This window comes from Onychostoma macrolepis, chromosome 03 (assembly GCF_012432095.1).
Source record: "Onychostoma macrolepis isolate SWU-2019 chromosome 03, ASM1243209v1, whole genome shotgun sequence".
Lineage (NCBI taxonomy): Eukaryota > Metazoa > Chordata > Actinopteri > Cypriniformes > Cyprinidae > Onychostoma > Onychostoma macrolepis.
This window is the reverse complement of record NC_081157.1, coordinates 34879807-34900925: the sequence shown is the minus strand read 5'-3', so window position 1 is coordinate 34900925 and position 21119 is coordinate 34879807. Positions and strand designations below refer to the sequence as shown.

At 36.9% G+C, this 21119-nt stretch overlaps 1 protein-coding gene across 1 annotated transcript in view; it reads right to left on the bottom strand.

The window, feature by feature from the left end:
- Nucleotides 1-21119, bottom strand: part of cacna1aa (calcium channel, voltage-dependent, P/Q type, alpha 1A subunit, a) — a 116367-nt gene that overhangs the window by 77157 nt on the left and 18091 nt on the right. Inside the window, 3 exon segments of the mRNA XM_058771799.1 lie at nucleotides 1555-1646; nucleotides 18783-18922; nucleotides 19109-19215. Coding sequence (XP_058627782.1) covers nucleotides 1555-1646; nucleotides 18783-18922; nucleotides 19109-19215 — 339 coding nt within the window.

The following is a 21119-nucleotide window of genomic DNA, read 5'->3' as shown; positions in this document are numbered from 1 at the left end:
GTATTCATATGAAAGAAGAAAGTCATATATATCTAGGATGGCTTGAGGGTGAGTAAATCATGGGGTAACACTAAGTGCAAATAGCAATGGATTCTATTTACACTATGTTAAAATAGCAAGATTGTCTGCTTTTTATATACTTATATTATATATTTTATATACTTATTGCAAATAGTGGCAATTATCTGCACCTCAGTATTGTAGTACATTATAAAACAGTACACAATAATAATGTATTGAGTGTAAATTATAGTTTTAATTCAAATTATTAAATGGATGCCACTTTATTGGGACAATAAAGCCCTCCCTACACCTACCCTAACCATAACCGATATTTTATTTTCAACTTTTTGATAATTTCTTTCATTTTTAATGAAAATAAATGCCTTTCCGATGCGATATAAGATTTGAAAAGAGAGAAAAAAAAAGTTCGGCAAAAGGCGGGCTCGAACTCAGGTCAATCGCGTCAAAAAGCATGTGTCTTACCATCTACACCACTGATACTGATGTGAAATGAGCATCTTTTTTCAGTGTTGACTATCCCAATCACACGTGGGCAGAATTACTGTAAATAGCCTTTGCCAACAAGTTGGGCTATTTGCACTTAGTGTAAATAGACACTCCGTAAAAAAATAAAGAAATAAATAACATTTTGAACAAAAAGCTGAAAGAATACTGAATTGGATTCAGAATGATAATCAAAACGTAGATGGAGTCAATCAACACCCCAAAGCTTGACAGTATTACCTCTTCATTGGTTGACATTTTATTCCATAACGTTACACGGGTTTGATGTTGTTTTATGTCTGATGATTGTGTTAGATTACACGTGGAAGCATCTGTTGTTTTGGTTTCTTCACTTGTTTTTTTTTTTTTTTTTATTCTGTACAGAAGATGTGTACTAGTGCCCCCTACCATATAACAATGAAAACACGGATTCTAGGAGCACAAGTACAGCTCAAATATATTTTGCATTTTTCTAAATATGTCAAGTATACTTAAATGTAATTTTAAGTATATTTCTGAGAAGTACATAAAGCCCATTTCTGAGAAGTACATAAAAAGTAGACTAAAAGTATACTTTCCTATTTTTTATTTTTTTTTTAGTTTAGTTTAAAAGAAGTATACTAATAGCACATTTGAATAAACTTCTTTTTCGTAAGGGTCCCTTTCATTTTAAATTCTCATGCACTATTCTTTTTTGCTGATAAATCTTGCCATGCTTTGTTTATGCAGCCATGATCATTATTTCATCATCATTATTTTTGTTCTTAAAGCACCAAAAATGTGACCGTCAGAGTCACAAAGGCTCCAGCTAAATGGGCTCCCAAGATTTGTCCATTTTGGACATCTGACAAATCACCCATTTCACTCATGGCTTATACTAAACACTGATGAACACAACTACATGATACAACTACACTACTACACTGATTTACAAATTAAAGAATATAGACAATGAAAAGATAAATATAAGCAAATACATTCACATTAGTTTGTCCAACACCTGTACATATACTGTACATGAGTAAACAATGACAATATGTTACTTACTGGGAATCCCAGACACCAGTTTGAGGGGTCTCAACACTCGAACAGCACGCAGCGTCCTCAGATCAAAGTCTGAGCCCACTGTGGACAGGATTCTGGAGAGACAAGAAAAGACAAGGTCAGTCAAAGTTTAAACTGGGATATTGTGGTAAACAGCACCCCTTCTACTCATACAGGATTTGCTTTTAGTGACAGCTTTTTTGAATCGGGAAAAGCATCTGTAAAAGCAGACAAAGGCACTTAACCCGAGCTCATGTAAACATATTTGCATCCAGACTAAGCTAATGCCCATTCTGAACACTGATAAAGTGAAAATTCTAAATGACCATACAGTATTAACATTTCCCCTAGTCAGACATCTACTCGACAGTGTGTGAATCCAAGACTATGGACTCCAAGAAAATAAACAGTGGGCACTAATGGTTTTGGAGAGGATGGCGCACACTGCCCGTCCCCCCGCAGAGTGAATGTCAGAGGTCCATGCGCAGAGAATAGAGATAAATGTGGATACCACTGCTTTGTATTCATATGACCTTTATTTGTGCAGGAAAGTCACTGGAAACTGATTCTCTTCAGTGATAACATGCAGAGAAGAACAAAGACGCAAATCCAACTGAATCGATACAGCACCGCTGCTAGTGAAACATGTGACACGGGAATTTTAATCAACATTCAGACCCACAGTTGCAGCAGTAAAATATCAGTTTCAACACCACGTGTTTCTGGACAAAGCTGACCACCTAAACCGGCTTCATTGGGCAGGACATATAGGAAAATTATCCTTGACATATTACAACCTGACTAAAACGGCTTTGATATGAGTGTCAACTAAACAAATCTACTGCCTTCAACTCTGTGTTCAATAGAACAAACTAAAAGCAAAAAAAAAAAAGAACAGAAAAAAGCAAAAAGGACATAGGAGAGGCTGAAGGAAGACTGGTTATGCAGTTAATATTAATGTAAATTACTGGGGATGGACAGAAAGGAGGGGAGAGAGAGGGAATGAACAGAGCAAAAGGGGAGGAGGTGAAGAAAGAGAGCCAAAGGGGGTTGGAGGAGGAAGAGGGAACAGAGAAAGGGGAGGAGCTGGATGAGAGTGAGAGGAAGATGCTGACTGGCTGATTTATTCCCATCTCTCCTCGTCTATTTATAGAGCTGCAGTCTGAGAGCCACCGCTGTCAGCTGTACCTGACTTATTATACAACACTTTCTCCCCCGTTCTCTAACACGCTCACACACTTGTGTTTCTATAAGGGTGGGGCCATTTCATTGACTTCCACTGTTTTATAATGAGCTAATGACGCTTTTGATTCGTAACCCTGTTCCTAACCTTCACGCAAACCCTTATATTTTCATTAAGATATTTTTTTAATATGTTTATTAAGCCATGTTCCTTATATAGACTGCAATTTCAGGTCTTACTATTGGGGGACATTTGGTCCACACAATGGGCAAATCCTGATTCAGGATTTCACATTAAAATTATGTATACAAATTAACAAACATACATGCACAAATAAAATGACATAATGGCTTGAGTTAACATTCTTAATGACTGTTAAAAAAAACAAACAAACAAAAAAAAAAAACAAGAGGCAGACATACAGTCAAACCACATGTCAAATAAAGTAAAATAAACTTTGTAATCCAATAAAAAAATAAAAAATGAAAATAAAATAAAATAAAATACCTATCTAGAGGCCCCCAGGTAATCTAAATTTAAAGGTGCCATAGAATGCATTGATACAATATTTTAAATTGTTCTCTGATATCTACATAGAAGGTATTTGGCTTAGGTAAGGGCAAAAATTCTCCAGAAACAGTTTTACATGTGCATTTACAACCCTAGGATTTCTCCCTAGAATGAAATGGTCTGTTATTGGCTTATTTGGAAGGGTCATGAATAATAATATTGAGCTCTGCTCTGATTGGCTGTTTCACAGTGCGGCTCATTTCAGTAGCTCACACACAGCAGGAAGGAAACACAGGGAGGAAAATATATATTTCAATACTTTCTCTTGCAGTTATATCGTCGGGTAATTATACTGTATGTAAAATGCGGGCATCAGGGAGCCGCTATTAATATGGTGCACGATCACTTTTTACTTTCACCTTCACTTTCGAGATTTACGATCGCACGAACTCTGTTTATACTATGGAGCGGCAGTACTTACCACACATTTTACAAGATCAGATGCTTGTCAGTGGTGCTCAGGATCTGTAAATCATTCACCATCATCCTCAGTCATCTCTACTTACTCTGTTTATGTGGTAAGTGAAAACTTATGTACTGCAATGTAGCAAGCTACCGCTAGCAAGGAGCTAACCATGTCCCTTTAGTGGCTCGCATTATTTTATTAGAACGCGTTATTTGCTTTCCGTGTCTTTCTGAATACAGACACCAACCCATCCCTGCAGTTCACATCCCCTGCACAGCCTGGAACATAACATTTATTTCCATGATCTGCCATTTTCGCTGTTGTCCTCGCTTGTTTCTTCACAATACCTGCAGAACTTCTGATGGTTCGGCTGGCCTAGAACATGGGTGGGTATATGCAAATGTTGGGGGCGTAACTATTAGTGATCCTGACTGTTATGTCATAGTCGGTGTTATGTTCTGATTCGCCTATTTTTCAGTGGTCTTTTTTATTTACGAGATTTACATAAGAAAGAGGAACAATGGTGTTTGAGGCTCACGGTATGTCATTTCCATGTACAGAACTCTTATTATTCAACTATGCCAAGTAAATACAGTTATCCATTCTATGGCACCTTTAAGACCCCCACTGTAAAAGTACATAAAGTGTCAAAACAAAACAAAACAGAACAGGCCTAGCAGTTAGTGTCCATGTTCTAAAACGAAACAAAACAAAATAAAATCCTGATTCAGAATTAATAGGATTACACATTAACATTATGTATACAAATTAATAAACATACATGCACAAATAAAATGACCTAATGGCTTGAGTTAACATTTTTAACGACCGAAAAAAACAAACAAAAAAAAAACAAGAAGAAGAGGCAGACACACAGCCAAACCATACGTTAAATAAAGTAAAATGAATAATTAATGAGGTAATTTGTTTTGCCGTCTTCGAGATGTATTTACACTGTTTTGTGGTTGCTTTTGTTATTAGGTTAAGTAACTTGCTGTTTTATGACATCTGGAGTTAATTTTTTACTTAAAATGTTCATTTTTTACTCATTGTGTCTGATGTGCCAAGTATTCAGGTCTCTGTGTTCATTCAGTTAATAACTATATTGAGTAAACACATTACCTTAAAATGAATAACGAGCTGTCTACTTGCTTGTAACTTAACCACACGCTTTATAGGCTTTTTTTTTTCCAGTGCTATGTTGTTTGAGTAAAGTTTCCAACCCGCGACTGAGTTAAATGTACTTGAGTATTATAGGGTAAACTTAAAATAATTAAGTAGAAATTACTCATCAAACTACCTGACCACGTTAAATTTACTTATATCCTTTACTAATTTTAGATAACTTAGTTAAGTAGGTTTTACTTAATTCCGTATCTAAATTTTACTTAAAAAATATGCATACAAAAACTTGCCAAAATAAAAATTAAGTAAATTTAACTTCTTATTTTTTTCAGTGTGGTAAGTAAGGGATAATCAACGGCTAGCTGTGCATTAAACGATTTGAATGCACGACGTGGAGGAGCATTAATATAGAACGTGATTAAACTGACCTGCAGTTAAACGAATTTAATCAACACCTGCCAGCCAATCAGAATCGAGTATTTAAACAGACCATGGCATAATCCAATTTAAGAGTCAATTATTTCAACTGAAAGCCTATTCATAAAAAAACAAACAAAACAAAAGCAGTTAGTGTACATGTTCTAAAATAAAATTAAATAAAATTAAATACCTAGAGGCCCCCAGGTAATCTAAATTTAAGACCCCCAATGTAAAGGTACATGAAGTATCAAAACAAAACAGAACAGGCCAAGCAGTTAGTGTCCATGTTCTAAAACAAAACAAAATCATAATTAATAGGATTACACATTAACATTATGTATATAAATTAACAAATATAAATGTAGTTAAAGGGTTAGTTCACCCAAAAAAATTCAGTTCACCCATGTTTTACTTACCTTCAAAGCATCCTAGGTGTATATGACTTTCTTCATATACATTTTGAATGGGAGTAAGCGGGTGTTTTTTTCAACAGTCCAAAAGTAATCAAATAAAGCGCGTGCAGGTTAATAAAGGTCTCCTGTAGCGAATCCATGCGTTTTTGTAAGAAAAATATCCATATTTAAAATGTTAATGATGATGTAGGACGTATGCATCGCACACGCGCATGCGTACACGTCGCGCACGCGCCTGCAAGATATGCTAGTCTCGCGAGTTTGTTTACAGGAGCAAAGGACGCAAAGTTTTCTTACTTTAGCAAAGGAAAACTAGTCTCCTCTTGGCTTATATCGAAATCCTCCTACTTTTTTTCTTTACAAATCCTCATTTTGTTTAAATCTAGATTAAAGACACATCTCTTTAGCCAAGCATTCACATAATAATCTTGTACTGCATTTATATCTAATCAAATGTACATTATAAATCTTTAGATTGGGTTGAACAAATCATTTTTGCTTGAATAGAACAGCAGCTACGCTAATTACGTCTCTATCTGTTTCTCTGATTCTGCCACGGGATTAACATCCCGTGGTAACTAGGAATTACTGAAGCGTCAGTCTGGATCCAACCCTTAAAAAGATCCGGGATGACCAAACACCTGAGAAGAGATAATGGCAACCCCTCAGAGGACCACGGAGGATGCCAACCCTCAGACAACATACATAATTACCAAGTTAAGTCTGTCATAACTTAAATATATTGGGTTTCTTCCTCACATATGTATGTGTATATATGTGTGCATGTGTGCATATGTGTATGCATGTATGTATATACAGTGAGGAAAATAAGTATTTGAACACCCTGCTATTTTGCAAGTTCTCCCACTTAGAAATCATGGAGGGGTCTGAAATTGTCATCGTAGGTGCATGTCCACTGTGAGAGACATAATCTAAAAAAAAAAATTCCCGAAATCACAATGTATGATTTTTTAACTATTTATTTGTATGATACAGCTGCAAATAAGTATTTGAACACCTGTCTATCAGCTAGAATTCTGACCCTCAAAGACCTGTTAGTCTGCCTTTAAAATGTCCACCTCCACTCCATTTATTATCCTAAATTAGATGGACCTGTTTGAGGTCGTTAGCTGCATAAAGACACCTGTCCACCCCATACAATCAGTAAGAATCCAACTACTAACATGACCAAGACCAAAGAGCTGTCCAAAGACACTAGAGACAAAATTGTACACCTCCACAAGGCTGGAAAGGGCTACGGGAAATTGCCAAGCAGCTTGGTGAAAAAGGTCCACTGTTGGAGCAATCATTAGAAAATGGAAGAAGCTAAACATGACTGTCAATCTCCCTCGGACTGGGGCTCCATGCAAGATCTCACCTCGTGGGGTCTCAATGATCCTAAGAAAGGTGAGAAATCAGCCCAGAACTACACGGGAGGAGCTGGTCAATGACCTAAAAAGAGCTGGGACCACCGTTTCCAAGGTTACTGTTGGTAATGCACTAAGACGTCATGGTTTGAAATCATGCATGGCACGGAAGGTTCCCCTGCTTAAACCAGCACATGTCCAGGCCCGACTTAAGTTTGCCAATGACCATTTGGATGATCCAGAGGAGTCATGGGAGAAAGTCATGTGGTCAGATGAGACCAAAATAGAACTTTTTGGTCATAATTCCACTAAACGTGTTTGGAGGAAGAAGAATGATGAGTACCATCCCAAGAACACCATCCCTACTGTGAAGCATGGGGGTGGTAGCATCATGCTTTGGGAGTGTTTTTCTGCACATGGGACAGGGCGACTGCACTGTATTAAGGAGAGGATGACCGGGGCCATGTATTGCGAGATTTTGGGGAACAACCTCCTTCCCTCAGTTAGAGCATTGAAGATGGGTCGAGGCTGGGTCTTCCAACATGACAATGACCCGAAGCACACAGCCAGGATAACCAAGGAGTGGCTCTGTAAGAAGCATACCAAGGTTCTGGCGTGGCCTAGCCAGTCTCCAGACCTAAACCCAATAGAGAATCTTTGGAGGGAGCTCAAAGACTGATCTAGAGAAGATCTGTGTGGAGGAGTGGGCCAAAATCCCTCCTGCAGTGTGTGCAAACCTGGTGAAAAACTACAGGAAACGTTTGACCTCTGTAATTGCAAACAAAGGCTACTGTACCAAATATTAACATTGATTTTCTCAGGTGTTCAAATACTTATTTGCAGCTGTATCATACAAATAAATAGTTAAAAAATCATACATTGTGATTTCTGGATTTTTTTTTTTAGATTATGTCTCTCACAGTGGACATGCACCTACGATGACAATTTCAGACCCCTCCATGATTTCTAAGTGGGAGAACTTGCAAAATAGCAGGGTGTTCAAATACTTATTTTCCTCACTGTATGTATATATATGTGTATGTGTATAGTAGAAACTTAATTTCCTGTAAAGCTGCTTTGCAACGATTGTATCGTAAAAAGCGCTATACAAATAAACTTGAATTGAATTTAATTGAATTTTGTGCTTCTAATTCGTGACCGGCATTTTGTTTTGCTGTCTCTCCTCCATGCTTCCGTGCATATTTTATTACGGATGTGGCACTTTATTTGATTACTTTTGGACTGTTGAAAAAAACACCTGCTTACTCCCATTCAAATGCTTGGAAGAGCAAGGGAATTTTTTTAATATAACTCCGATTGGATTCGTCTGAAAGAAGAAAGTCATATACACCTAGGATGCTTTGAGGGTAAGTAAAACATGGGTGAACTGAATTTTTTTGGGTGAACTAACCCTTTAACATTTTTAATGACCGTAAACAAAAACAAAAAAGAAGAAGAAGAAGAGGCAGACACACAACCAAACAAGATGTCAAATAAGGAAAAATAAAATTTTAATCCAATTTTATGTCAAATAAATTTAGCTGAAGGCCTATTCATAAAATTTAAATAAAAAAAAAAAAAAAAAAAAAAGATATTATTATTATTACTACTACTAATACTTGGTAGAGGCCCCAGGTAATCTAGATTTAAGACCCCCACTGTAAAGCCACATAAAATGTTCTTTTCACTAGACTGGATGTGCTGAGAGAGATGCCTTGCTGTTTTGAGCTTGGGGGGTTTAGGAAGGTGAACGGTGGGTTTGTGAGCTCCAGTTGAGCTCCCAAAGAACCTGGCACATTGGATTTATGGGATACAGAGGAGGACTCACAGGTGTTTACACCGCACTGACAGGGGGCAACCCACTGGGAGGCATCTGCCAATCCATCTCACCACAATCCCAGACACACACTGTGTGTGGGACAATGTGTGTACGGCTGGGAATGAGAGAAAACAGAAGGGAAGTGGCAGTGTTTTTTGTAGCAATGGATGTAAATGTAGGTCAGTGCAGCTACTAGTCAAAAACCTACCATCCGGTTAGCAGTACTCTACAGATACAGTACCAGCAGTGAAGTCAAAAATACATTCAGGTTTTTTGTTTGTTTAGAGAGCCGATGAGGATGACTCTCACCATAGACTTCCTCACAATATACCATATCCCCATAGCAACCGGCAATTCCTCATTCAGACAGTTTCTACGGTTACTGGGGCCTTCTCATTCATAACTGTTTCCATGGGAACAAGAGCCATTTCTCATTGATAGAATCTCAGCATCACTGCGCTAACAAGGCAAAAGGAGGGGTTTGATGGGTTTATAAACATACAGCAACAGCATTCACATGCTCTGCAGTCTGTCCAATACACAGATATTATTTTTTGAATACAGACACAGTATACATTATCTCTATACGTACAAGGGGGAAACAATCACTATGAAATATCAACTAAAACATTTTACTGGATTTAATGTGGCCATACAGAAATCAGAAATCATGTTCATAAACCAAAACAGACTCAGTCAATTGGTTTCTCAAACGATTCTCATGTTTAAATCCTGCCCTGAAGGAGCTTTTCAGTGTCCTTTTTGTGCTATTTCTATGTGCATCTACACTTCTATGTTTTTGACATGTATTTTCTATCCCCATAACCCTAAACCTAACCCTCACAACAAAACATTTCTGCTATTTTAAATTTTTCTTTGTTCTGTATGATTTATAAGCTGTTTTCCTCACGGGGATCTAAAAACGTCCCATCAAGGTCAAAAATGACTGGTATTGCTATCATGGTGGGGACATTTGTTCCATAATATAGGGAATACCAGGTACACACACACACACACACACACACACACACATTACACAGATGACTAGGTATGGTGAACCCGACACTAATAAATTCCCTGGTTAAAACAAGTTAGTACCATCAATGGACCCTAATGGTGGTGTATATTAATATATGTGATAAACTGCATAAATAAATAGCATATTTAGTTTCAAAGAGTCAATTTTAAGAGTCAATGTTAAAACTTAGCATTTGTTAACACTATACACACTATTAAAAATATAAAGCATAGAATGATGAGTAGAGGAATAATTTGTGATTATAACTATAATTAATTTTACATTACTTTTGCATGCAATTTGACCCATCGCAGGACGTATGTTTGACAGGTGATCTGACCAATCATAACACCGAAACCGCTATTTTGTCTGACAAACAAACCAGACATGAGAGTAGATTAATGTCGGTGGACTTAAATTTGAAAAAAATGATGTGTAATGAATACTTTCTGATGTTCATTTATGTTTATTTCATTCTTTAAGTAAATACGATCAGTTCACGTGCCACTTGAACTGAGGCACTACAAGGATCTGTCACGACACATTAAAGAGCAGTATTTACAAACAGTATTTATTGTTTTATTTTATTTTTTAAAAGTGACCAAATTTAAAAGCTCAGACTTTGTTTCATATTAGAAAGCCATGCCGCTCACGTGCCACACTCCCATTTTCTCACACAGTGAAAAATACATCAATGTGCCGACAGCCAAGACAGAACAGGTTACTTCTGGTATGAAACAAAGTCTCAGCTTTCAAATTTGGTTATTTTTTAAGAAAATCAAACAATAAATACAGTTTTGTAGCTCTTTAATGCTTTGTGACAGATCGCTGTAGCACCTCAGTTCAAGCGGCACGTGAACCGATTGTCTTTTGCCATTTACTTAAAATCACAAAATAAACTTGAATGAACATCAGAAGGTATTTTATTTCAACCACTGAAAGACATCACCACCACACCATTTTTTGGTTTTAAGTAACCCATGTTAATCCACTATCCTGTCTGGTTTGTGTGTCAGACAAAATGGCGGATTCGGTGTTATGAGTGGTCAGATCACCTCTTTTCGAAGGGTCAATTGCAACCTTAGTCAGGAATGACAAATGTTTCTTTGGAATAGCTGCATTTCAGCTAATGTACCCGTTTTCAGTGAGTTTACAATATTTCTTCCATTTCAATAATTTAGCCATACTGTATGTGCGTGAGTCGTGCATTTGTGCACTCTGTGCTTGATGTTGTGGCTGTTTTACATCAAATTTTGATGTGTTTTGAGCATATTCTATCAGAAAATAAAGAGAAAGAGGAAAAAGAGAAAAGACTATCAATGTGTGTTATATCAAAGAGCCAGGGCTGAGGTGTTGAGAGGGGACATATCATTTCATCTTCAAAGTGCTCCTCAACTGAAAGACACATCCGCCATTTACCTACCACAGCAAAGAGAGAACAGCTGTGAAGAGAGAGAGAATATCAGCGTGTGAGGAGAGAGAGAGAGAGAGAGAGAGAGAGTTCTTGTGTCTCAAGGCTTTGCTGGATGATTGATCATCTGCAGTAGTGAAAAACAGGTTACTGCAGCAGCTCCTGCACAGACTGCTCTCATTGGCTTGCTCTATTCCTCCTCTCTCTCTCTCTCTCTCTGTCATCTCTCTCTCACACACATATGCACACACAAGCCACTGCTTGTTTCCAACCTATTGCTTCTCCAGTTGCATCTTTCTCTTCTCTTTTTCCTTTTTCTTCACTAAACCCTTGGAAACACGGAAAGACAAACCCAATATCACACTGCAGTTCATTCCACCAGCCACACCAGCTGCTCTCGCTCTCTTTCTCAGTTTCTAATACTCGCATCCCTTTCCTCCTTTACCCTTGCTCATGATGTATTTGTTTTTCTTCTAAATAAATTGTGAGGCAATTTAATCAGGACAACTGCTCAACCTACTTCAAACGTTCACTGTGCACATGATAAAGACTGGAGTGAGGAAAGAAAATGGCTGCAGCAGGAAAACAGGGCTATAGCTCTCCTCCCTACTGCAGCCAACACACCCTCTGACCCATTTACACACACACACACACACAGTCTCAGAAAGATCAAACAGAAAAATATCATTCTGTATGTACACATATAAACACATACACTGTACATACAGAGAAGACATGGTATACATGTTTGTATATATGTTTGTACCCTTACAAAAATATGCCATAGTAATCACAGTTTAGTGTTAATACAGACATTTTCTAAACAGTTATTATTCTTTGTTCTTGATTTTCTTAATTCAAGTTTTTACATTTTTTATTATTGTTATTATTAGAGGTCATAGTACACTGGAAAAAAAAACGGGTGTAGAAACTATTTTCACTCAGAAACTGCTAGGAAATTTAACAAACAATTACAACGAAATGCAAATATTTTTTATAGTGTAGTAATTAATTTACAGTAAAGTAATGAGTAGTATTAATTAACAATATATACTACACTTGTGTTCTCAGGTTGCATGTCAATCCTTTTACCATAATATTTTTTTTCCATTTTAAAATAATTATGACACTTACATATTTCCACTTTATATACATAACTGGACAATCATAATGTCAGAACTGCTGTCATGATTTTCTACAGTAAAAATTTGATCATTCAAAACTAAAACTCTGCAAAAAAAATATGAGCCTTAAATTCTCTATGAAACACCTTGTATTTTTTAACCTTCAGCACATGACTTATAATGTATAACTTGAAAAATAAAACTGTCAATCCCGTTAGAATAAACCACGCTACCTTTTTTCATAATTATATTCCCTTGTTATTGTTATGTTAACAATTTACTTGTGCCTTGAAAAGGCACAAAGCTATTTATTTGTCCAACAAATCATTTACGAAAATATCAGCATTAGATTACAAAATGCCTTTCATTTTTGTGACCTTGGCTTGAGCACAAGGTTTATAATGTCAAAAATCAACCCTGTTACCTTTTCTTATAATTATATGTCCTTGTTAATGTTATATTAAGCTTGAGATGCCTTGAGAAGACACACAACTATTTATTTGTCTAACAAAACATTTAAAACCTTACAAAAAATTTACTGGAAAAAGCACCAGGTTCATAGAATGACACACCTGTGAACTGCATGAAAACGCACTACACACATCTACATACACATCTACACTCATGCAGTACAACTCAGAATATGACAGCACTGAGAATCAGTTCACTGCTGATGTGACGGAGCACGTCACATGATAAATGTTTTGGCCACACATACCTCCTGCACATTCTTCACAACACCCATCATGCGTTAAACTACCAATAACAGCACATGAGACCCAGCAGTGTGCTAGCAATAATGCTAACTGAGCTACTATGGATGATCAATCAAGCTTGTGGATTGTAGGTCAAGTGGCAATATCTGTCTGAGCCAACCTATTAGCACCTCTGCGTTCAGTCCTAGTTCTCAAAATTACAAACTAAATAGGATGAATGAGCGAATTTGATGTGTGAAGAGAAGGATGGAATGGCTACAGCTAACATGCAGAAATCTGTACTGCAGGAGGATAGGCGGTGTGGACATCATAAGAGTATAGACTGAATTTTTTAACAGAAACACATACATGTCAGAAGTTTCGGTTCAGTTTTTTTTTTTTTTTTAATTATGCTTTTATTCAGCAAGGATGTATTCAATTAATCAAAGTAAGCGTAAAGACACATATAATGTTACAAGCATGTATTTCACTAACTGTTCTTTTTAAGTTTCTATCCGTCAGAGAAACCTGAACTAATGTATTTGGGTTTATTATTAAGTACAAATGTTTTTAGCATTGATAATTTCTTCTGAAGTCTTGAGAACCAAATCAGCACATTAGAATAATTTCTAGAGGATCAAGTGACACTGTAATGTACTGTAAGTAAAATAGAAAACTGTTTTAAATTATAATACTATTTCACAATATTACTGTTTTTACTCTATTTTTTTAAATAAATAAATTCAGCCTTCGTGAATTTCTTAAAAAAAACACCACTATCCCAAAAAGCATACAGTACATCATCATCAGATGCAGAAAATCATAAGATCCATATTCAATTTGGCAAACTGGTGAATATGAATTAGAATCTGAGCCTAATTATCAGCATCTACTGTTCTGATTATTTTGCAACATAAACTTAAACATAAAAGCCTGTTCACACCAAGTCCAGGGCTAAAAAACAAGGAAACTAATTTCCACAAAAACACTTCACAAAGTTTGTTACAAAAAAAAGCTATATTAATGCTTGATGCTTAAAGGGTTACTCCACCCCAAAATGAAAATTTTGTTATTAATCACTTACCCCCATGTCGTTCCAAACCCGTAAAAGCTTAGTTCGTCTTTGGAACACAATTTACTTTAGCAAATACTTAAACTATTAACAAAACATACTTACAGTCGCTGATTCAGAAGTGCCAGATTGTCGTAGCGAAGTAAGAATTGCCCCATTTTTTTTTTAGAAATAGCCTTTGCACAGTCAGCCTTGTACTCTCCTAGGTTCACGAAACTGTCGTCCATAAAGTGTGTTGCACAGATTCAAACATTTGGGTTGTGCTGTTCTGTAGTAAGTAATCTTAATGATTCCTAACTGCATCTACTTCCGGAAGGCCAAATAAAATGCTTTTGCATTCGCACAGAAACACACAGCGTCTCCCTCACATGGCTGCATCAACACTACTGTGGTTACTGAAACCACGCCTTCTTTCTTTGCATGAACATTTGGTTACGCAAATATTTCCACATCGTGATGTACACATGTGGGGGCGTGTTTTAATGAGGCATTTTAGCCCGGTCTGGATCAGCCTTCTCTTTTAGATAGAATAAATCCTTTTGTGGGAGACTTTGAGCTTTAACTCTGCAGATCTTATACATGCACAAACAGCTACATTACACACTAAAGAAAAGGAAAAATAGAAATCGCATCATATGACCCCTTTAAGATATTTTGGATGAGAACCCGGAGGCTTGTGACTGTCCGATTGACTGCCAAACAATTAACACTGTCAAGACCCAGAAAAGTAAGAAAGACATCGTCAAAATAGTCCATCTGCCATCAGTTGTTGTGATTTTATGAAGCTACGAGAATACTTTTTGGGTATTAAAATTTAAATTTTGGGTTGGAGTAACCCTTTAATGCCTTATTTCTACTGTATATTAAAATAACCACAAAAACTTAACACAGTTAAAGAGATGTGTCGTGGTACTATCGTGAATGCGTAGAAGACTGACACAGAAGAAAAGGAATTGTTGAATGTAGTTATTTTTGTTTTCTTTGCACACAAAAAGTATTATTTTAGCTTCATGGACTATTTTAACGATGTCCTTACTACCTTTCTGGACCTTGAACGTGTCAGTTGCATTGCTGTCTATGAAGGGTCTGAATGAAAGCTTTTGGATGTCATAAAAAATATCTTAATTTGTGGTCTGAAGATGAACGAAGGTCTTACGGGTTCGGGACGACATGAGGGTGAATAATTATTGACAAAATTTCAATTTTTTGGTGAACTAACCCTTTAAAAAAAAAGGTGGATTTTTAATAAAAATCTTACATTTTGATGTGAATAGAGCTTATTTAAATAAACTGAGTGTCTATTTACACTAAGTGAAAATAGCCCGCCTTGTTGGCAGAGGCTATTTACACTATAGCTACGCCCACCAACATGTGATTGCGATAGTCAACATTACAAAGGCGATTATCAAATATTGGTTCCAGTAGTGTAGAAAGTAAAGCACATGCCATTGTCTTGTTGATGAGATCGACCCGAGTTAGAATCTGCCTTTTGCCGAACTTAATTTCTCCCTTTTCAAATCTCATATCACATCAGAAAGGTATTTATTTTCAATAAAAATGATCTAAAATTTTAAAATAAAGTATAGGGTAGGTATAGGGAGGGATTTATTGTCCCAATACCACGGCATCCATTTATTTATTTGAATTAAAATTATAATTTACACTTAATATGTTTTTATTGCATACTGTTTTATAATGCACTACAATACTGAGGTGCAGATAATTGCCACTGTTTGCAATAAGTAGTATAAATAGCAGAAAATCCTGCTATTTTAACAGTGTAAATAGAATCTATTGCTATTTGCACTCAGTGTAAATAGCATCTATCGCTAAGAACATATGCTATTTTCACTTAGTGTAAACAGAATCGAATTGCTGCTGCCTTAAATAAAACAAACACACTAACTTTCGTTATGTTTTGTGTAAGCACTTTGTAAACCTAAACTCCTTACAACAAATGGATACTGTCAAGATACTTTCACCAGACTCTAAGATACTGGAGTAAGAGGACAACAATCTAGGTGACACTGTCAATCATCAGATACTCCTGTCCACCCTCTCATCACTGGGCATCTCTGGCATTCCACTTCGCTGGTTTGAATCCTATCTCACTGGTAGGTCTTTCAGGGTGGCCTGGGAGGTGAGGTATCCAAAGCACATACACTGGTCACTGGGGTTCCTCAGGGATCAGTTCTTGAACCCTCCTCTTCTCCACATACACTACATCACTGGGTCCCATCATACAGGCACATGGATTCTCATACCATTGCTACGCTGATGACACACAGCTCTACCTCTCTTTTCAACCAGATGATCCAACGGTAACTGCAAGGATCTCAGGTTGCCTGGCGGACATCTCGGCATGGATGAAAGAACATCACCTGCAGCTCAACCTGGCAAAGACTGAGCTTCTTGTCCTCCCTGCCACTCCGACTCTACAGCATGACTTCACGATCCAGTTAGGTTCATCAACAATAACCCCATCAACTTCGGTCAGAAATCTTGGTGTAATCTTTGATGATCAGCTGACCTTCAAAGACCACATTACAAAAACTGCTCGATCTTGCAGGTTTGCACTATATAACATCAGAAAGATCAGGCCCTTTCTGACAGAGCATGCTGCACAACTTCTTGTCCAGGCCCTTGTCATTTCTAGGCTGGACTATTGCAATGCTCTTCTGGCTGGACTTCCGTCTAATACAGTCAAACCTCTACAAATGATTCAGAATGCAGCGGCACGACTGGTCTTCAACGAGCCCAAAAGAGCCCATGTTACACCTCTCTTTATCTCCCTGCACTGGCTACCAATCACGGCTCGCATCAAGTTCAAGACACTGATGCTTGCATATAGAACAACCACTGGCTCAGCACCCGTTTACTTGCACTCTCTATTAACAAACTACATCCCTCCAGAAATCTGAGATCTGCTAGTGAGCGGCGCCTCGTGATACCATCACAGAGAGGCGCAAAATCACTCTCTAGATCATTCTCATTCACCATTCCTGGCTGGTGGAACGATCTTCCCACCTCTATCCGGAATGCTGGATCCCTGTCAATCTTCAAGCAACAACTGAAAACTCATCTCTTTCGACAGCACTTGACTTCATCCTAAACTTAAAAAAAAAAAAAAAAAAAAAATTATCTTTACTTATTCCTTCCTTTGGTAGTTTGTACTTATTTGAACAATGTCTGAGACTTGGTGTTGCAAGCACTTCGTATGTCTGATTGCCTCTTCAAGATTAATCGCTCGATGTATTCCCCAATTGTAAGTCGCTTTGGATAAAAGCGTCTGCTAAATGACTAAATGTAAATGTAAATGTAAATGTAAAGTGTGTCTAACCATCAGATTTTCTTCTGCTCCTCCCTCCTCCCTGGGAAAAAAATCATGATTGTCTACAGCCCTGTGCTGTCCCATCATCCTTCCTCCTTGTCTGTTTCTCTTTTTTTCTGTCTTGCTCTCTCTCTCTCTCTTGTGACATTTGTAGCATGTCCTCACCGCTTGTATCCGCAGTGCTGCTCTGATCTGGGCTCACCATGAGCTCATTAGGTCAGGAGAACACAACATCACTTGCCGTGCAGTTACAGCTGACATACACACACGTTTACACAAACACATGCAGAACTCATGGGAAAAAAAGGGCAAAACATTCATTTTAGAACAGAATATAACAGCAGGCAATACGCCATATTATGTGCATGTTTAAAACACCAACATAGCGATGTTAAAAAGTTTGTAAGATAAATTCACTAAAGAGTTGCACCACTTTTGCACCTGCGTCGTCTTCATTAGCCACCTGTAATCCAGTTTAACCAGGCGTAATCTGTGCTGGTTTAGCACTGCATCAGGTGTATTTAAATTAACTCAATGTCATTATTTTCAGCACAAACACACCTTCTTTCAGTGCTAATTAGGCTCATCATAGATGCTATCTGCCTGGTGCAATTAATGTTATTACTACACATGGAAAGCAGGTGGCATGGACAGCAAAAGTGTTAGTATTTCACAGGTAAACTTGAAAAAGTGCTTGCAATATTGGTAGTACTGAGTACCAACTCAATTCGGACTGCTGTGATACAGTGTATTGGGTATTTGTGCAGACACTCTGTGAACATTGATACTGAACTTCTTAAAAGAATGAGTGTGCTCTTCAATAGCATACTAGTTTGTGTTGTGGTATCAAAATTAGTATGGAGAATTTTGAAATTTCCCAAGTACTTGTACCTGATTTGTATAATCTTGTAGTGAATCAAGTGCTAAAACAATGCTAATAACTAACTGTATCAGTTGGCGCAATTTATTTGGTAACACTTTAATATATGGACCAATTCTCACTATTAACTAGTTGCTTATTAGCATGCCTATTTTAAAAATATTGGCTGTTTATTAGTACTTATAAAGCACATATTCTGCACGGCCATTTTCTACATCCCTAATCCAATACCTAAACTTAACAACTCCCTTACTAACAAGCAGCAAATTAGTAGTTTATTGAGGCAAATGTCGTAGTTAATGGTTTGTTAATAGCAAGAATTGGACCTTAAAATAAAGTGTGACCATTTATTCTTAGTGAATGCTTTAAGAATGCTGATGTGTTTGTTCTGACTTACCCAGTAAGCACCACTACAAAGTCCATGACATTCCAGCCATTTCGTAGGTACGAGCCCTTGTGGAAGGCAAAGCCCAAAGCCAAGATCTTAATGCCTGACTCGAAACAGAAAATGCCAATGAAGTAGGGTTCTGTATCCTCCTGTGAGAGAGAAACACAAAGGGATGGACAAAGAGAAAATAGAGTGTGTAAACATGAATTATCCACTGGATTTCTGCAAAAGGAATGATACATCAGAGACCGGTTAGTTCCTGTGTTTACATGGCTTCTGGTATTACAATATACGTAAAAAACAAAGAAACACTGATCAACACAACCAGAACTCACCAAGCGCTCGGACATGGGTGTCTTGTCACCATCAGGAAGGTGCTGTTCCAGGGCTAGGACGATGCAGTTAGCAATGATGGTAGCCAGGATCATGTACTCAAATGGAGTGAGAATCACAGGTCAAGGAAAACGTTTAAAACAACATGAATGTTACAACGGTTTTGCAAAGGACTGTAATTTACAGGCTGCTCAAGCTGACATTCCAGAAAACATATAATAATATAAATATATAAATAATAATAAATATAACTTCATATTTAAAAACATAATATTAAATGATAAATACAATCTTGAAAAGTACCACAGTTGTAAATTCAATTACCATTTTGTATTGTGGAATTTATGTATGTATATACTACATAAATACTAAAAAATACTAGTATATACTAAAAATGTTTTATGATCTTATTTTTAAGATTTAATCCCTTTATTTAAAAAAAAAAAAAAAAAAAAGCTAAACAACTTACAGATTTTTTAAGGGGTATGTAAATTCATGAGCAACTGTACTGGCTCTCTAAACCTCAGTGAAGAATCAATACATCTGATACTGAGAGGGCAGACATTCAAACAATCGCCCTAACCTGATTACTTAGCAAAATCACATTAAGCCCCTTGCGCTAAATACAGGTCAAGGAAAAATGCAGCAGTGGTTTTACAGAATCAAGTCTAACCTCACTGAGAAAATGCTTCATAAAGTGAGCGTAGCATCATGCTCACCCCGCATGGGCCAGAAAACATCTCGCACCATCTCCTCGTATGGCTGGTTGAGCCTGTGGCGAATAAGCTGGTATTCATGCTGAAGTAATACATGCTGTGGATGAGTATGAGTCAGGCAGATTCTGTATGCTTTAAATGACCTCATCACTCGCCGCTCATATTTACTGCAGGCCAATTTGTGTATGCATGCATGTGTGTTGAGAGCCAGCACGAGCTTAGAAGGTTAGAGCCTGCTGTGTGATTCAAAGTGACATGCCTCTTTGGCTCAGCATACACAAGAACTTAAGGGTGGGTAGGATTTGGCTAACAGGACCGATATAAGCACACACACACACACACACACACACAAGCTCTGTTACAAAACCTAGAGAGCTATGCAGATGGTATTTTCAAGTCGTAACATAACAGAAGTAGCAACAGATTATTTATTTTGTATTCTGACACACATGCAAGTGAAATGGATTTTCAAAAAAGAAAAAGAAAAAAAGGCACGGTGGGGACTTGATTCTATGCATTGTTTGTTAGTTGAATGGTTTACGTGGAATTCAATGTGGTTTAAGCAGAGTAAATGACTGGATAAGTCCAACATACATCACCAGAGAGAACTTATTGGAAGATGGAGTTATGATATTTGAAAAAAATGGTCAAAAAACAAACAAACTTTAATTTCATGCCTGCCAGTGTTATTTTATTATCACTAGTTGTTAATATTTTAGATTTTAATATTAATGTTTCTGTAATTTTCTTTTTGTCATTTTTATTCATTTTTTTTTTATATCTATATAGTTTTATTCTTTTCATGTCAGTTTTAATTTGAGTTATTTTAGTGATTCAACTTAAACTAAACAAAAATTAGAAAAGTATTTTTTTGGTCTGTTTTTTTTTTCTTCTACTTTTTGCTTAACCTTTATTTTATTTTAAGAAATGAAAATGTTTAGTTTTAGTGTTAATAATTAACAATGTTAGCCCTTATCATATACTCGTTCCCAATGCAAAACCTTTACCAAAAGGTAGCCAAATTGATTTTGCCACTTCCTAAGAATATCACGTTTGCTTTATGTCTACATGACATGATCCCAGAATGCATCGCAGTGAACTCTTTCCAGAGAGAAATGTCAATTAAAATGATAATCCATTTGATACCAAAAACTTCCTATTAAAAACTGTCTATTTTTATTTGTGTGTGCTACATATTTTTATGGCTTGTTTGTGTCTTGAATTTACTGAAATGCAATTCAAAAGAAATTCAAAGCAGGCAATGCATTCTGGGAAATTAAGTGTCTTTCCAACGCAG